This window comes from Leptinotarsa decemlineata, unplaced genomic scaffold (assembly GCF_025532065.1).
Source record: "Leptinotarsa decemlineata unplaced genomic scaffold, Ldec_3_MD MMD2_tig00026328_RagTag_RagTag, whole genome shotgun sequence".
NCBI classification, from domain to species: domain Eukaryota; kingdom Metazoa; phylum Arthropoda; class Insecta; order Coleoptera; family Chrysomelidae; genus Leptinotarsa; species Leptinotarsa decemlineata.
In genome coordinates this window covers 6943911-6963738 of record NW_027412688.1, presented here as the reverse complement: position 1 = coordinate 6963738, position 19828 = coordinate 6943911, and the positions used below count along the sequence as shown (strand labels likewise).

Sequence of the window (19828 nt, the reverse complement as noted above, 5' to 3'; positions counted from 1 at the left end):
TCTCGACCACTCGAGCAAAACGATATTTGTCGTGGAGTTTTCAGCTCCTGGCGAGACGAATATCGTCAGAAAAGAGGAGGAAAAACGGATAAAATATCGAGATTTTCTCTTCGAACTCCGCAGGCTCTATCCAGATCACTCTGTCAAGATGGTTGTTCTGATTATTGGAGTCCTTGGTGGAATGATGTCCTCTCTACTCTCGAATCTCAAAATCATACCGGCTTGCCGCACTAAGGCAGAAATCTTAGCCGCACAGATGCAGAAGGCTGTCATCCTTGGCTCACTGCGCTTGCTCAGGGCACATGATTCTCGGACCCAATGATCACTTACCCCACGGTGTGGGGAGTGGTCATTGGTTGATAATGCTGGCACGCCCTCCCGAATGTATCGGGGCTTCGGGGGATAAGGTCTGACCAGCGCACACTACGTAGCTCAAGATGTAAATATGGGCATATCAATATCCCAGCATTGAAAGTTTTGTCAATTCAGCAATATAGATTTTCGGGTAACCTCCATTGCACGTGAGCGACTGTTACAAAGAATGGTTTGAGAAACGGGGGGAACGAAGCATCTGTGATTTCCTGCTTGCTTTTTGAAAGGCAGAGAAGGAAGAAGGTTCGGGAGAGTCTTCCAAGAGCCACGAATAGGGTCGGACACAAAAGCCCGTGAGGGCGGGTTCTGGGGTCTCATCCCTCAGCCTTCAAGGCTGAGGATAGTGGCTTGAATAGATAAGATATTTCATTTCTAAGCGCGGGGTGCGGTACTGGATACAGGAAAGTAGAAAATAAAAGTGTTACTGTTGAAGACACATCGGGCCAATGAAACTTATGGTTGACCATGAACCACTCAAAGAGGCGTTATGTAAGTTTTTTTTACATACTAACTAGTTTATACTGAGAGAGAGAGAGAGAGAGAGAGTTCACATATTATTTTGTCTGAGTTCACTTTCTTTTTGCAAAGAAGTTATATATTGTTGGATTCCTTGTGTGGGTTGTTTAGACAGAGTTCAGATTTCAAAATAAAAAAGAAACCTAATTTAAGGTTATACACCACTCTCCCTAGATTAAAAGTGAAGCTGAAAGTATTTTGTACCGAGTTGAAGCGATTGTAGTTGTTCGAGAGGTTGAATTAATAGTAAATAGCACAGTCAAATTGGCGGCATTTTCTTTGTTCTATTTTCTTTTATTTCATAGAATTTCACATTTTTTTATAAAATTTTATAGGTTGTGTAGTTGTTGTTTCACTCATTATAATTATATTTGAAACTTTGAAATTTTATTTTCTCTTGGACTGAGAAAAATACCATCCTCGTAGAGAAAGATGAAGTTGAAAAAAAAAAAAAAAGATGAGAGATCTCTTGGTCAATTCATCGAGAAGAAAATAGTAAGTGAAAATTATTTTAACTGAGATTGAAATTCAGTTAGAGCATATTCGGCATCGTTCTGGAACGATATGAGAGAGAACTATAAGTAGGTATACCAAATGATAAGATTTCAAAAAAGACCGGCCTTCGTGCGATCGGCACGAACCCTACAGCCTTTTTGGAATTGTCCAGCATCCAAAATTTGATGTGGAAAAATCGGCATCTAGTGACACCAGCTGCCATTTTTTTTTTTTTAATGAAACAAACACGGCAATAGCGAAAGGGTTCCCAATGGTTGATAGACAGTTACTAACATATTATTTCACTGGTGACTCAGCTATAAACCCGTAGATGTTTCAGTGGGATTACTACAGTATTTCTAGAGATTCATTATGATCAGGCGATGGTAGCGGTGGTTCGTTTGAAGTATTGGTTGTTTCTGGAGAAGAGAGGATGTCAAGCTCAAGTAATCGTTCTTGAAGTTCAGCAGCCTTTTGAAACTCAGTATGTGTACAAAATCTGGATTTGACTTGTTGACTCACAGATATGTTTTTGGCGATAATATTTTCGGGTCTATTTGAAAACTTGGGTTTGTGGATTGACTTCGATTTGAGATTTTCTAAACATATCAGTTATCTTTGTAAAACATCTTATAACATTCTCAGACAAATTTTTCCCAATAGAGATATTCTTTCTACACAACTCAAACTTAAGCTTTGCGAAACTTTAATTTTTTTCTAAATTATCATATTGCGATTGCAAACATGGACCTGTACTTACTCCATACGACTCTCTTCGCCTCCAAAGAATTCAAAACTCTTGTTTGAGATTTTCCTTCGGTATACGTAAACTTGATCACATCAGTAGTAGGTTTGATTACTCCGGGTGGTTAAGGCTTGAAAAACTACGCACTCTACATATCCTCACGAATACACATACATTACTATTAACAAATAAACCTGATTATATAATAGACTTGTTAGTTTTTCCCAGACTAACAATTATTATACTTGAAATGGCTCTGTCTTGGTCATTCCCAAACACAACTCGGCACTTTTTACTCGTAGTTTTTCCTAAACTGTATAATAAGTTGCCCAGTGACTTCAGACTTCACACGATAATGACATTTAAAAAACGCTCGAAACTTCTTCTTAAATCCTGGTAATTGGTGCTCTGTATGTCGATTTTTGCATAACCCTTATTATTATTCATTTTAATCAAGCTTTTACTATTGTGTTTATTATTGTTTTGGTTAATTTATTTTCTATTCTATACTTGTTATTATTATAGTTTTTTATTGTATACTTTTGTAAGGCTGATTTGAAAAACAGCTTATGCTGATAATCCGCCTGTTCATCTAATTTATTTTTTATGAATAAAGTCGATTTTTTTCCACCGTATTGTGCGCTGGTCAGGCCCTATCCCCGAAGCCCCTATACATTCGAGAAGGCGCGCCAGCATTATCAACCAAGAATGGCAGCCTTTTTTTTAAACAGATCTAGGCCGAGAGCGCATATGTTGGACATGCTGATAGCAAGTGCATTAGGGTCTCGGGCGCCTCGCGGCAGGCCCTGCACCCTGTGTCAGGAACCTCTATACCTATCACGCGACTGCGGTAGACCAAGGCAAGCCATGATGAACCCCTCAGTTATTCAATTTAATCGAACTGAGCGTCATTTGAATCAGTGAACTTTTGCCAACGTACTACAAGTGGATTTATTTCGTCAGCATAAAAATCGGATTCTCGGGATTTGATAAAGTCCACGAAGGCCGTTTTTGCCTGGTCCTGATTGGCGAAGGTTCTCCCGGTGAAAAAGTTATCGAAGTTCTTGAAAACATAGTAGTCAATTGGCGAGAGGTCTGAGGAGTATAGTGAGCGAGGCAGAACTTTGACGCTCAATTTATTCAATTTTCTTAGAGTTATTTGCGAAATGTACAGACAGATCTTGTTGTGGAGCAGGATCGGACCCCTTCTGTTGACCAGTGCCACCTGCTGCTGAAATAATTTTCTGTGCATTTCGTCGATTTCCTCACAATAGTACTGTGATGGTTAGGCCTGATTGCCCATTTTTTCCGCCATCTCACGCACCGTTTTTGATTGAGTCAGTTTCTACCAGAGTCCTCAAATTCTCGTCTTCGAGGCTGAAATCTCTGGAGCGAAACTTCGCAAACCAACGAACAGTGCGTTCATTGCTGTTCGGGCTGTTTTTCAATTATCGAGATTATCGTTTGCAGTGACACAATTATTAATGGCTTGCTACTTACGATTTCTGATTTTTTTCTACACACAAGTTCAGATATTTCATTTCCTTTTTTCATTTTCGAGAAATACCTACTGATAACATTTAAATTTTCACCACTTGCCAATCGAGACCCCCTTATTTGAAAAGTGGGTAAAAATATTATAACCTATCAGTTCCTCAACGGAACAATTAGAAGCACTCCGTAAAAAAAAGAGTTTTATTTTCAACAGGAGTACCCAGTTACAGAAAATGCTATTATTATTACAGAGTGTATATGAAATGAATATTAAAAATAATGAAATATTTTTAATGTATAAAAATAAATGCTAAAAGAAAGTATATATAAAATATTCATATACGTAGAATTTGAAAAGAGGAATGAAAAATTGAGTATATGAAGTTACAAATCATGCAATGTAGCAGTACTGATACAAATGTTACTTATAGTATTAATAAAAATGATTGTGGATACATGATACCAAGGCGTTCAGAGAAACGAAATGAATATCGCAATGTTCACAGATTTTATTGAAGCTACTGCACATAAAATTCAATGGTGATTATAGCATAACATTTCAGATTGTGTCGACCTTCACTTCTTGGTACTGAGAAATTGATCTCGGGTAAAAGAACAGTACTGTTAATATGGTTGTTTAGTAATTTATGCAGGAATTTTATACCAAGGATAACTCTCCTATTTTCCAAATATGTCATATCAAATCATGTCACCAAAATATTATGATCGATGCCTCTCGTGGGGTATTGACCATCAGCTTTTAGACATATGTATTTTAGGAACTTCCTTTGCACCCTCTCAATTGATGTTTTTTGGTAGTCGGAAACTGGATTCCATAACACAGAGCCATATTATAACTTAGATAGATCTGGCATACTCAAAATATAGCAATTTTAAGGTGGCAATACTTTTCAAGTTTTTGCCATTTCTGTAAATGAATCCAAGCATCCTATTTGCATCAGCAGTCATATTCCTTATATGTGTTGTAAATGTTAATTTACTGTCGTATGTTATACCAAGATCTTTCATCTCATGTATGCGCTTTTTTGTTGCAAATTATATTATTTTACATTTGGATACGTTCAGTTGTAGACGATTATTATTACACCAAAGTTTGATTACATCTAATTCATGTTATACGCGTTGGAAGTCAGTAATGTCGTCGATTTTATAATGAAGTTTCAGGTCGTCTGAAAATAGTATGCTAGAAGTATTCAAAGAGGTTGCCAAGTCATTGATAAAAATTAAAAATAAAAGAGGTCCAAGATTAGAACCTTGTGGTACCCCAGATGTAACTACGTACTGAGCCGATTTGAACGATTCATATTCCATGAATTGTTTAATGTTAACTAGATATGATTCAATTAGAGTAAGCAGTTGGTTAGAGAGACCCAATTTTGTCAAGTTGCTGAGAAGAACATGATGGTCTATTGTCTCATTGATCGAAGGCTTTTTGAAAGTCTTAATATGAATCCGTAACAAGAAAAGACACGAAACTAACTTCCCGGAGGAATGAATTTCTCTGGAATAATAAATGAGTCAGTCGCATTTCTCCCGTTCTAATGAATGTTGACATTTCGGAGTGATCGATACAATTCAACCAAACAACCCAACTCCTCAAACATAAAAAGTAATCTTCTCACAAAGAACGTCGGGTGTGGTTCATTTCGACTAAATGGAGCTAAACAAAGACGACCTGGATCCTTCTAATCGAATCGTCGGAATGAAGTTATCCACACGCCTCCATTCGCAGTTTTGGTCGATGTGGTGAACAATTCCAGTTTGGCTCAGTTTGGAGTTGTTTGAAATCATGGAATACTAGTTCGCTACTGCAATATAGTTGAAAGTTGTGTTGCATACGAGGTTTGTTGAAAAAATAAAGTGAATGTTCAAAATTAGTGGGATACGTAGCGAAAAGAAAAACCGGGGGGGGAGGGAATCCAAATTTTCCCAACCCCACCAGCAAAATTTTCCAACTTTTGAAGAAATGAAAGCCGAGGGATTAATTACTACTAGAATATATTAATTTTCTGAGCTATCCAAAGATTAGCTGGATGCTTATGCCCGTTGGGTTATGCAGAAACAAAAATTAATTGTGGTAATTATAAAAATAATAATGGGAATTATTCTACTTTTGACCAAGATCGTTGGTCTTCCACCATATCCACCATGTATAGGAATATTCAATACAAATGAAAGGAAACAACACTTTAATAATATTGTGCTTATTGTTTTCTACTATTATTTTTTCTATCTTCACGGCCCGAAATTTCCCAACTTCTCCAAGTCGAATAAACAGCGAAAAGTCAAGAATTTTGTAAAATTGTCACTTCAAAATTTGTGGACTGTTCAACTGTTCTCTCTTACTTGAGAGAAATTGAACATCGAAGTATTCAAACGACTCAGAATTTCAAAGTATGGGATCTCCAAATTATGCATGTAGGGAAATCCCAACCTTGTCCTGGTTCTGTCCCTTTCTTTATTACCTCCTTTCTTCTCACTCTTTTTATTTTTTTAATTTTCATTCATATTTTACTATCATTTTTTTCTTCACTTCCCAACTTTTTCCAACTTTTTTCCAAGTAGAAAAAGCAGGGGGTATCCCCCATCCCCCCATGGCGACGGCCCTGGATACGTGCATTCGATTTGTTTATATCGTCTCGAACATTTGTTTACAGTTTCAGCTGTTCAGCATGTTTAGTTTGTTGGAGGGAGGCATAAAAGTTAGAAGTGCTCAGCGAAAAGCTTGCATACAATTTTAAATGAAAATTAGAACTGAGTGCTCAAAAACACTTGAAATATTGACAGTGACATACGGTGATTGTACTCTGGGTCTGAAAAAATTGCATGTGGCACAAGCTTTTCACAGAAGGTCGGGAAGTTCTGCGCCGCGTGCGAGAAGTAATCGAAGGAAACGTCCGGTATTGTTGAAAAACAAGTCATGGCTTTTGCACCACTATAATGCACCAGCTCTCTCGTCATTTTTTTGTCAAAAAGAATATCATAATCATGCCCCAGCCACCGTGTTCACCAGATTTGGTCCTATGTGATTTTTTCCTGTTCCCAAGATTGAAGACACCCATGAAAGGACAGCGTTTTGCGATGATTGAGGAGATAAAAACAAAATCGCTGGAAGAGCTGAGGGACATAACAGAAAGTGTGTTATAACTGAGTGGGACTACTTTGGAGGGGACAAAATAGAAATCGATGAATAAATAAATATATTTTGATACATTGATGGATGTAGCCGTTAGGTACTACGTGGTAGGAAATCATCATGAAAAATGAGAATTGAAACTTTCTATGTTTTCACCACATTCATTTGTAACTAACTTTAACTATGGCAGTTTCGTCTTATGATGACATTTTCAAACTTACACATTAAGTTAACTAGTTTAGTGATCTAAAAGTTTTTCTGAAAAAATGTAACAGGATAAATTTTTAATTATAAAAAAAAAATTGCCGACGTTTCGAATTCAATTAAATTCTTCTTCAGGGCTCTGTAACAATGAATTTTCATAAATATACCTTTCACAAAACGTATACGATTATTATCGTTTATCAAATTACTCAAATTACTCACCGAAAATCAGTTTTTTCTTGTTGATAATATTACTATTTCAAAAACCATCAGACATATTAGATACATACTTGAAAAAAAATTAGAAACAACAAAATTTCCGAGGCAACACCTACACCAAACGACATGAAACAAACGAATGGCTTTATCTGTGATTCTGATAATGTGATGTCTGTTTTTTAGTCAATATCAGAAAGAAAAAGAATGGCAAAAGGGGTGAATTGTTCAGGTATTTCACGTATTGAATTGAAATATGCCATATTGAGGCCTTTAACATCTCTTCTAGTGTTAACACTATCGCATTTGAGGATATGTATCATTTCGCTAAAAAGTCTTTTGGATAAATATGGTTGAACATCTAGAATAGTTGGATGATCAAAATCAAAGATGTGTCCATATTCTTTTTCATGTTCAACGAGAGCCGTGGGGTTTTCATATTCAGTTTCTCCCATGTGTTCTAAAACTGTGTTTTAAGATACCGTCCGGTTTGGCCAACAATGCATTTGTGACAGCTTACACAGTTCAATTTCACTATATTGAATTGTATTTCTTGTGATGCTTTGGTTTCGAGAATAAATGCTTTTCAACTGTATTTTCATTTGAAAAGGCCACTTTAATTTGTTCGGTACTGAGTAGCATTCCAAATTTATCAGATAAATTTTCTACAAATGGAATTTTGTGATATTTGGGTTTCACCCCTGTATTTTGGGAGGAGAAGCGTCTTTCTTTGATTATTTTTCTAATAACGGCTCAAGGAAAATCATTTTTTACTAGGTAATTCTCAGTTAACTGGAGATTTTTGTTAAGGGATTCCTTATTTGAAATGGCAATTGCTGCTGATTTCAAATTCCTTATAATGTTGATTTTACTCTGAAAATTATGTTTCGAAAAATAATTCAAAAATCTCTCAGAAAAAGTCGGTTTATGATACCAGTCCACCTTCAAAATTCGGTTTTGCATTATTTTAGTATCTAAAAATGCTAACGAATTGTTTTCTTCCATTTCTGGAGTAAGTTTTAGTTTTGGATGAAAACTATGAAAAGTGTCTAATACTTCAGTTTGCTTATTTTTTGGAATGGAAGTAACAATATCATCAACATATCTTCTGATATGTTGATTTGGAACGACATTCAATTACCCATTTCCAACCCAAAAATTTGTTTGTAAAAAGATCCATTGTAACAAAAGTAATTAAAGTAATAATTATTGATTACATCAGCCTTTATATAATACCACTGTTGGTAATAACAGAGGTACTTAAATGAATATTTTTTTAGAAAAATCAAAATTTGCCAATTTTTTTAACAGACCCCGTATATGCGAATGATTTTATATTCACTAATGAATTCAGCAGTTTTGTCCTTTCAGAAGTAGCTGTACATTTCCGTCGCCATGGACCGACTCAATGAAATTAGTTGAACTGAGTAAAGCCCTGTTTCGGTACATCACAACGTTAAAAATAATCAATACAATACAAGAGTTAACGATGTTAATGGAGTAGTGTCTTCATATTGATATTGTCGAAAGTATATCTCGGTATATCGAAAACCCACTCACACGGGACCAGGAATCCAACCACCATCAATCAACTAAGAGAGGAATCATCAAGACTACTAGATTGTGCTTTCGGGCTCCGTTATACAAAGGAAGGTCTCAAAAAGGAACTAGGAATCATCAAAAATGACCTTCAACGGAATGTTTACTCCAAAGTGATGGTGGAACAGGCTTTAGCTAGAAAACAGCAAGAGCTCCACAAGGAAGAGAAGCCGCCACAACCAGTACTTGCACTTCCCTTCATCAAAGGATTGTCGGAAAGGATAAGAAGGACGCGGAATGCGATTCCAAGAATTGCATTTACCGGAGACCCTGCAAGTGCGGAGAACCATACATCGGTGAAACTAAAAGGCCATTGAAAGTTCGCATTGTCGAGCACAAAAAAGACACAACGAAGAGAAACCAGCAAATCCGGAATAGTAGAGCATGTTTAGACTCATCAACATAACATCAAGTGGACACAAGCTGGAATCATCCACAAGGAGGAGCACTGGTTCAGGCCGCATATATGTTGTCCAACAACGCATGAGTCCATTATTAGGCCTTCGGCCGTGTGTGGCCGTTTAGTCGTCTGGGTTAGAGTAGAGGATTCTCTGTCTGACAACAGAGAGATCCTCGCTGGAGTGCCACAGGGGGCCGTGCTCTCTCCCAAGCTGTACTCTCTCTACACCAGTGACCTTCCGAGGTCTGAGCGTGTGAAAATATCTCTCTTCGCCGACGATACAGATCTCCTCTCATCTCCATGGGTCGTGAGCTCGGGGTCGTCTACATGCAACGTGCATTGCACGACCTCGAGCGCTGGTACCTAGAATGGAAGATCCGAGTGAACCCGGACAAGACTCAGGCGATAACCATGGGAAGACCGACATCTTCTCCGGCCACAAAAGTGAGGATCTCTGGAAGAGAGGTCGACTGGCAGGCTGGGATAGAGTACCTTGGTCTTCTAATAGACCGTAGACTCACCTGGAATCCGCACATCATAACCGTGAAGGCAAAGATCGAGGGGCGGATCAAAAGTCTGTACCCTCTGATTAATAGACGATCCAAACTGAGCCTAAAGAACAAACGTACGATCTACAAAACGTTAAGGGCGGTACCGATGTCTCAGAACATTCATGCCATCCTATGATCAGTTATGACCCACTTCTCCTTCTGACAAGCGCTAGTCGTAAAGGTAAGGGAAGCCAAGCTCCAACCTGTTCGAAATTGAGATGACATTGGTCGGACTAAGTCCGGTTATCACCCGAAGACGATTGTGAATACCAACAATCGAAACGTCGTGAAGTAACTTGGTTTAGAATCTTTTTAATTTTTAATTTTCATTCATAGTTCAACAGTAGTGGTGCACTGCAGGATTCAACTGGCCTTAAAGTAAGTACCATGTAAATTAAGTGAGTAAATAAAAGCGATGAAATCTCCTCTTACGAGGCTCCCCAAAGCAGCCCATTGCAGAGCCACGCTCTAAACATCGACTGCCGAACGAGATTCTCCATTAGTTTAACTCTGCAGCTTTCACTGCAAGGCAACTGGTTGAAATCAAAACCCAAAATATCATTTGAACTGAATAAATAAATCTTGAAATTCCATTTGCTCAAAAATTCTATCTAAATTTCCGAATTCACACATTTAGAGGTTTTCGATAATCTTTCGGAGGTTTCAAGTCTGGATTATATATATGAATGGAGGAATAATAGAAATACAACTCACCAGATACGTCACCTGAAACAAAAAAAATTATAAATTAATTGAATTCAATCAATTTCCAATATCAATTCATTATTTTTTTATTCAATATTTGTACCATGTCAAGGCGTATGATTCGCGTAACGTAACACCAAATATGTTTAGTTCGTTGCGAGATGACACGCTTCACCTCCAGAAGCATTTTGAGTTTTCGCTGTATCAATCATTACAACCGAAAAAACATGCTGATACGTTATACATTCGTGAGCTGTTCAAAAAATAAGGTAAATGTTTTTTAATTTCGCGGGCTACGTACTTTCAATTGTCTACAGTTTTAGCTGTTTAGCAAGTTTTGTTTGTTGGTGAGAGACATAAAAGTTACAATTGTTTCGCGTGTTTGGCGATATTCTGCTATCGAAAAAATTGATCGAAGAATTTGTATCAAATTTTGTGTGAAAAATAGAATTAAGTGCTCGAAAATCTTCGAGGAGTTGACAGAGGCATACAGTGACTGTGCTTCGACTCAGAAAAATGTTTTCACTGAAGGTAGAAAAGACGTGAATAACGACGTTCGCCGTAGATGCCCCAGCACATCACCAACCGATGATAATGTTGAGAAAGTGAAGGAATATGTTATAGAGAATCATCGAATCACTATTAGAAAAGCTGCTGGGGGTGTCAATAATTTGGTTAGCTCAGGCTTCGGGAAAAGGAAATATTAAAAGCAGATAGTTGTTAGTTCACAGATGGATCAAAAACACCTTCCGGGTTTGGTGCAGGTGTTTTAGTCGCAGACCCAGGACAGAGATATCAACCTGCCTAGAAACCTATGCGACTATATTTCAAGCGAAAATTTACGGAGAGATTGGACGAATCCAACCTCATACACAAGTCAATAAAATTATTTTCGGACAGTCAAGCGGCGTTGGAAGCTCTTGACAAATACCGAGCAACGTCTAAGTTGGTAGCAAATTGCCAAAAACGGCTCTCCTCAATAAGAAGACTTAACAGATTGTCTCTGGTGTGGATTCCTGGTCATACTGGGCTGGAAGGCAATGTGGCTGCTGACTCCCTTGCAATGGAGGGTCGGACCAGAACCTGTCATTGGCATCGCTTGAAGCTTTGCCAAATAAAGATGGCAAGAAGATTTATGGACTTCTGGCAGAATCTTCCATGATTGACTCACTCCAAGGCGTTTATTCACCCTTCGAAGCTTGATACCAAATAATTGTTGGACTACAGTAGGGATGAACTACGTTGTCTAACAAGCCTTCTTACAGGTCACTGTCATTTGAATCATCATATGCAGAGACTCGGACTGTCGGAAGACAGTGTGTTTGGAAAATGATGTAACAGCAGAGCACATACTTAGTGCCTGCCCTGCTGGGGATCGAAATCAGGTTTTTAAAGTTCGGCAGAGCCGTACTCTTGCTATCTGACCTGAAATACCATTCACTATACAAACTAATCGGCTTCGTTAAGAAGCTGGGTTTATTAAGTCGAGTGTGAATAGGTATGAGCGACAACAAACCATTGCGGGTGGCGGTGAAGTGCCGAAGTTCGATCCAAAATTGCTGAATTTTGTTTAAAAAATCCGTAGCATGAGCATCGCTCGAGAATTGTTAAATGAAGTCAACAAGTCAACGGCAATTCAGATTGGCTTGAAAGGGTCACAACTGGTGATGAATGGGTATATGGTTATGACATGGAAAACAGAGTCCAATCATCCCAATGGCCAGTCTAGGATAGTCAAGGCCAAAAAAAGCATTCCAAGTCAAATGTCAAGGTTTTGCGCTCTGTTTTCTTCGAATACCCTGGCGTAGTGCATCAGTTCTTGCCACATGGTCGTACGGTCAACAAGGTCAACAAGTTATGCGCCGCTTGCGAGAAGTAATACGAAAAAAACGTCCGGTATTTTGGAAAAACAATTAATCGCTTTTACTTCACTATAATGCACCTTCTCACTCGCCATTGCGAGTGCGCCATTGAGAAAAATTTAAATTCACCTTATTTTTTTAACAGAGTAGTACTTACTCGTCCCAACTTGTCGCTGTACATAACTAATGGTACTGATAAAAATTCAACGTACTCCGTGTTCGTGGTCTCGTTATGAGCTATTTGTTACAAATGGATATATGCGTCTCATGCTGTGCATGTCAAAGTGGTACGGATGAAATGCAACAGTGTCTACCCTGCCTTCACTAGCCGTAACGTAACGTAACGTTCACAGTTACGTTGAAGGTTTTTTATTACGAATCAATATACGACTTGGACTACGCATATCAGAGTGGTTTAAATATCACGCAATAGTACCTGTTTTCACTAGCCGTAACGTAAAATGTTCGCAGTTACGTTACGGGTTATTTGTTGCGGAAGAATATGTGTCTTAGGCCGCAAAAGTCAAAGTAGTGCAAATAAAATGCAACAGTATCTACTCACGTCACATTTCAGTTGACGCGTCAAGCAGAGTACTTCGATCACGCCACTGAAGATGACTGCCGCAGTTGCAGTTGAAACGTTTGGTAATTATAACTTAAGAAAACCACAGCAAAACCCGTAAGCCAATCAAAACAGTATCTACTCCGCTTCTACTAGCCGTAACTTAACATGTTCGCGGTTACGGTAGGGATTATTTGTTACAAATGTGCAAGAGCCTTTATAGTATTCGTGTTCGTTCAATTTATTTTTTCAAAACGTTAGCAGGATAGTGTTTTACTTCCGTATTATTATTGAGAAGAAATCAACAAATATTAGAATATTTATTTGACAAAAGTTATGAGTAACCCAAATCACATTATAAGTATATACATTTCAAAAATTCAACAAAAGCAAATAATTTCATTCATTTTGAAGCGACTCATGTATTCATGGTCGTTATCAAACAATTTTAAAATGTTACAAATAGTTTTTCCATACTCGAAATATTTGGAAAAACTTTAAATACCATGTCATGTTGTTGTTTTTTTCTGAGCTGATAAAAACGCGTATTTTTCAATCAATGTCAAGTCTATATTTCTACTATATTTCTCTGTTATGAAGAGGTCATACAGAACACATCATTTCCAGAATACAATTACGTTTATTATGAGTTGTTATTCATAAATTATTTCAAATTATTGCTTCAAACATTCAGTAACACAATAATAATATATATTGCATCGCAAACACATCTTATATGTGTGTCTTACGGCAAAACAGTGGTTGTCTACCAGTGAGGATGACAATGTCCCATGTAAGTGAAATTTTACCTCTTTCATTCACTATATTGTGTAACAATCCTGTGAATGATATCTGAATCAATTCCATAATGAATGTTTGGAATACAAACTGAGTAGAGAAAGTGGTTTTTTGTATAATTCAGTGCTCATATAAAAGTATTTGTTTCGGAAAGTCTTTTTCAATGTTTTTATGAAAATATATGTGTAAAGAGGGTTTTTCTTTCAGTTTGTGTCTGAAAGTTACTTCTCTGCATGATCTACACATCTTCATATGGGATTCCCTTTTTGAAATTGATTGCTTTCCTCCTTTCTTTGGAAGATTCCCACATTTTTTTGTATAAAGATGGAAAAGTAGAAAGCCAAAATATTTCTTTCCCAAAAATCGATTTCTCCAAGAAATATACCCATGTCAATGTATATTTAAGGGGGTTCAACTACTAAATTCGCCAATAAAATGACAATGGTGTTATCGACATGCATGAAAATAATACCTCACAAATGTAAGGGGGATGGTCATTCATGTAAAGCAGGAACACAGGAAGCCCATATATATGCTCCCCTAAGGAGCCCCAAGAGGAGCATGAAAAACCCACAAATCAATTTTCTTGTTCAGTATGTATAATGAAATGTATTTATTTATGAGTCCTTCAAATCCAAAAAAAATCAAATTTTTCTAAAACGAATTCAGGATCTAACGTATGAAATTGAATTGAATGGAAAACAACATGGAGACAAATTGGACTCAAAAGTTCCATCCGAATTGAATAATTTTTCTTAATTTTTGACTCTCTATTGCTTGACAAGATGGACTATTGTTGACTGATTTATTATACACATTTAAAAAAAATCCCGAAACACGTCGAATGTAAATTATAATTTGACATTCTTCAACGCAAAAATGCCACCCCTACCTTCAACCAGCGTCGAATGACAGGTACAACCCCCAACTTTTCAAATGGGAAGTATAGGTTTGTAATATATCGTTCTCTATTCAAAAATGTTATCGCTTTCATGTTTACTACAACAATTGAGATAAAATAAATTAAAATCATCGAGATTCAATAAAATACTCTCAAAAACTAAAATGTAGTGCAAAACGTTATGAAATTTTGAATACGAAAAAGATCTATGGAAGTTAATGAAGTAGATGTTCAAAATGTTCACCGCGAACGTCTTGGCAACATCCTAATCTCAAATAAAACTGTCTTCTAACATTATTTAACATATCAGGCGTGACCGACCTAATCGCAAGGGTTATTCGTTCATTCAAATCTGAAGGTTTATTTTGTACACATTTCTCTATACATATCCCCATGAAGAGAAATCTAATGATGAAAGATTAGGTGATCGCGCTGGCCATTCAATTGATCCTAACCTCCCTATCCACCGATTGGGAGATGTATCGAAGTATTGCCGGACATTACTTGGTAATGTGGTGGTGCTCCATCCTGCTGAAACCATATCGTATTCACTAGAACTTGAGGGTTTCCTGGATCAGGATATAAATTTGCTAAACTTGGAATGACATCATTTTGAAGTAATGTCAAATAATTACCGCCATTCGAGTTGCCCTCAATGCAAAAGGGACCAATGATATGATTTCCTACAATCCCTGTCCAAACATTAACCTTTTGAGAGTATTGCGTATGTTCTTCTCTCATCCAGTGAGGATTTTCCTTTGACCAATAGCGGCAATTTTGCCGATTAGCATGACCGTTAAGAGGCGAAGTAAACTCATCAGAAAACATTACGTCTTCTAATTGGATGATATTGTTATCCAACATATTCATCATTTGCTGACAAAAATAAGTTCTTCTATCAAATTCGTCTTTCATGAGCTCCTGAGTAGGTATCATTTTATAGGGATGCCTTTTATTTTCTTTTAATATGTTTACTCGCGAAACTGATTCATTATTTTGCTTATTGTTTCTTGAGATATGGGCGGTGAATTAGGAAATTTATCATGAAATAGGCGGGCTACTTCCTGTTGTGTTCGGGTTTTATCTCCGTAATTTTATGCATTTTCGTTAATATAACAATTTGTCAGACTTGAAGTTGACGAACTTTAAACTCAAATTAAAATACTGACAACTAGTATTGTAATATACAAAACAAGTTGACAAGGCGTTTTAAACTAACTTTTCCACGGAAATTATTCACAGTTTTTTAAAGAATATCATCTAAAAAAACATTGCTACGGTTTTTGCTTACTTTCTTATTATCAATACATCAACATGAAATAATTTTTGAGTATATTGCAATAAGTTTTGAGTGTATTTTATCGAATTTCAGTAACCACATGATTTTTAATCTATTTCATCTTGACTGTTGCAATAAACTCGAAAGCGATAAAATTTTTGAATAGAGAATAAAGAGACCTTTAAAAATATATATCACAAGCCTATACTCCCCATTTAAAAAATTTGGGGTTGTACCTGTCATTCGCCAGGGGTTGAAGGTAGGGGTAGCATTTTTCCGTTGAAGTATGTCAAATTATAATTTAAATTTGACGCGTTTCGGGATTTTTTTAAAATATGTACCGTGACCGAAATAATGAATTTATTCCATTTAACTTTTACACAATGTATGTTAGTTGTACCTCACAAAATAATATACAATATAGGTCACTAGAAATAGCATATGGTTGAAAAATTTAGAAATCCTCCATAGTTTTTTCATTCATTTTGACAATTCACGACTAAACGATGACCAGGTTTGGGGTGGTAATGAAGTGGAAATGTGAAAAGCAATAAATTGCATGCACACAGAATACTGACCTCCAAATACGTGTTTGGTAAAATCCTCAGGACCTGAGTTCTGGCCGTTTGTAGTAGCGGTAGACATATCTGGTGCAATTTTGACCTCAATTCCTGCCACCTTGAATAAAATATTCGTTAAAGCTATGATTATCTGAGAGTGGTATATGCTTGAATATTGTGAAGCATGATATACTACAGGTTCTCCTGTTTGTAATGAATCTCATACTGCTTTGTTGCCTAAATGACATCTTGAAAGATGTCATAAAAGGAGCAAAAAATTAGGATATCATCAAGACAATATAAACAGCAAGAAATAAAAGAAAAAACACTTAGAATTCAATAAAAAACATTAAATGGAAAACAAAAAATTGTATCAGATCAAGAAAATGTAATATATTGAATGCATGTTCGTACTACATGAGCTAGGGCCCAACACATAGATGGCGCTGGTCTCATTGCATTTACCGCTTTCTCAATTAGTACTAGAATACCACCATTTGATGGTAGTATCCCTTTGCAGCAGCAGCAGCAGCCGACTCCATAGTGGTTGCTTTGAAGGCGCGAATGATACTAGAGGACGACAAGCAGTGCTGCCGCAACGTCAATTCAAAAAGTACCGAAATTCACAAGAAAATAGTACCCAAAATGTACTGCGCAAGACTAGGCATGGCACATGCGCATAAGTCATTTCAGACCAAATGCCAGTAATGCCAAACGTGTAATAATGTTATCCATTTAAATTCGGAAAAAATATGGAGTAAAAAATTTGCTGGAAACTAAGAAATATTCCTTAAGAGAAAGATCATAATCAGAACATTTGATAAAAAGGTGTCTTTTTCCTTCTTCAAATTGCTCTTTCACGATTGCAAATGTGTTTTGTTTCAATTAGGTTTCAGTCACAATAGAATGAACAATACTAAAGACGTTTTCAAGTAGCTAGATTCGAGAATTTATTTTTACCTGTCCATATTCCTTTTTATTTTGACAAAACAATAAAACCAATTTCTCAAGGTGAGGTGTGAGGTTAGAAGTTGAAACTGCTGTTCTGCTGACTGACTGACAGATGACAGAACCACAGTTCACAGGCACAATACAGAACACAGGATTAAACAATGCAGAGTTATGATGATAGCTCGCAATTTTGACACAAGTACGGTATTTGCTGATCTGGAACTTGAAACACGGAATTGCATTGTTGCCACACATATTGTTGTTATTTTTTACTGTTCTCGATGGGAGTCAACGTGAAAATGTAAAAAATTGGGAATATAGTAAATAGTACCGAATAGTCTACATATTGATCCGGGTAGTATTTTCGTATCAAAATCATGGAATAGTACCGAATGCGGTACAATAGTACCTTAACGGCAGCACTGACGACAAGGGAATATTTCCCCTCCAGTCATAAACCCGGACTGCCAGGAAATCGCTCGGAAATTGCGGACATTGTCAGGTACTTATTGTAGCGATTTTTACCCAGCAATTTCCGCTTGGAAACCGCGCTGGAAAAAACCGCTCGGAAATCGCAAAGTATGTCACAGGGTTAATGTAGGAATTAGGCATAAACGCATTTTTACCACCTGCATGTATTATGCCATTTACTGAAAGATCTTTTCAGACTTATCATGGTTTGATCAACGCTGATGTTCCCTAGGAATCCATATTGTCTCCAATCCTCTTTGAATTGTATATCAACGACTTATTGAAAAAACCAAGAATCCAATATATTGTTCTGCTGACGATAGTATATATGTCTCACCTGCATCAGAAGGTTGAATATCTAAAATTGAAGTGAAAGTAACCAGGTTCAATTCAATTCAAGGCATCGGTTTTCTCCAAGCAGGCAAATGTCTCCGAACCGGATATAATAATGTCAGGTCAGACAATTCCACATTCTGCTTCGATAAGTTTGTTGAGGGTAAGAATGGACACCAATATGTCTTGCCACAATCATGTCGCTGGAATGGCAAAGACTGCTTCTCAAAATCTTGGAACACTGTTCCGAACCAGAAAACTGTACACACTCCGGCAACTTTTGATGCTTTATAAATCTCAGATCAGATCTTCTTTGGAGTATTCTTCTCAAGTATGGAGCTCCGCCTCTAAGCATACCCTGAAACTGCTGGATTCCATCCAGAAAAGAGTCATCCGCCTGATTGGAGACGCGAACATCACTTGCAACCTTGGTAGCCTGGAACATCGAAGAAAGGTTGGAGATTTGTCTCTCTTCTATAGATGATTTCACGGGAGGTGTTCAAGTGATTTGGCACATTTGATTCCACCAAAAGCGGTACATATCAGAAACACGCGACGAACTGTGACTGCCCATCGTTTTGAGGTTCAACTCAGTACACTTCGAACTTCACTATTTGAGAACCCTTTCATTTGAATAACTACGTTTATGTGGGATAAACTTCCTGAGAACGTTTTTGCTGGCGTTCTATTAATATTGTCCTGTTATTTTCCACCTTTACCCTCCGAAATCAAAGTTAATGAATTTCTTTTTATCAAGACTCCCTGCTACCCTGATAGTCAAGCGTAGGATCAGCGTAAAATTGCCAAATCACCATTATCCATCACAATTTTGGAAATTTTGATAAATATTTTTCATTTGCAGTTTGAAAATGTTTTTCTATCGTCATTTTCATTTTTTATCTCTAATTCGATTTTTCGAACAGTTCTCACGCAAACCTTGTTTTTCAGTTGGTCTACTGTTTGAAGGCAACAAATAACTCACAGTTCATCACACAGAATAATTTTTCCACTTACTTTACTATCACGATGTTTACTACACGAGTTCCTCGATGTTAAAGAGCTCTCGCCCCACTCCGCCGGCTAATCTGCTGTGCATCAAATATTCAGAGGCACGGCTAGATTTGCCAGGTTGTACATTTCATTAGAATTGAATACTCTGCAGACAAATAGAAACCCATTTTATTCCACATGTCAAATTTCTATCCATGTGAATGTTTTTTCCTAGACTAGTGCTCGGATTTTTCAATGTGATACCATCAACATCAACATCACAACACATAGAGGGTATCTAATAAAAAGGTTCGGCGGTAGATGAATCAGTCCTGTGAGGTGGCCAGCTAGGTTTCCAGATCTGTGTCCTCAAAACATTTCATGGGATACACTGAAAGATACAATTTACGAACAGCCAGGATATTCCATTTTGTTTTATTGAAAAATTTCGTGATATTTATGTTCGTATTCAATGTCTTGAACGAAGTTAAATGTTGGTTTCGTTTATTATTATCGTTTTTTACAATACTATGAACCAAATTCATCAAGATTCCTCGTCAGTGATTGGAACTAAGTTCGATGAAGTTGTCTCACGGAATACACACTGTCTTTATCTATTTTTCAACAAAGTTTTTTGATACTCCGGTAGAAGTGTAATAGGGTAATT

At 37.1% G+C, this 19828-nt stretch overlaps 1 protein-coding gene across 4 annotated transcripts in view; it reads right to left on the bottom strand.

The window, feature by feature from the left end:
* Positions 1-19828, bottom strand: part of LOC111507773 (band 7 protein AGAP004871) — a 143246-nt gene that overhangs the window by 106429 nt on the left and 16989 nt on the right. For all 4 annotated transcript variants that reach the window (XM_074182692.1, XM_074182693.1, XM_074182690.1 and 1 more), the window contains exons 2-3: positions 16435-16534; positions 10464-10475 (exon numbers count right to left, since the gene is read on the bottom strand). In XM_074182692.1, coding sequence (XP_074038793.1) covers positions 10464-10475; positions 16435-16501 — 79 coding nt within the window. In that variant the 5' untranslated portion in view covers positions 16502-16534. The remainder of the gene's footprint in view (positions 1-10463; positions 10476-16434; positions 16535-19828) is intronic.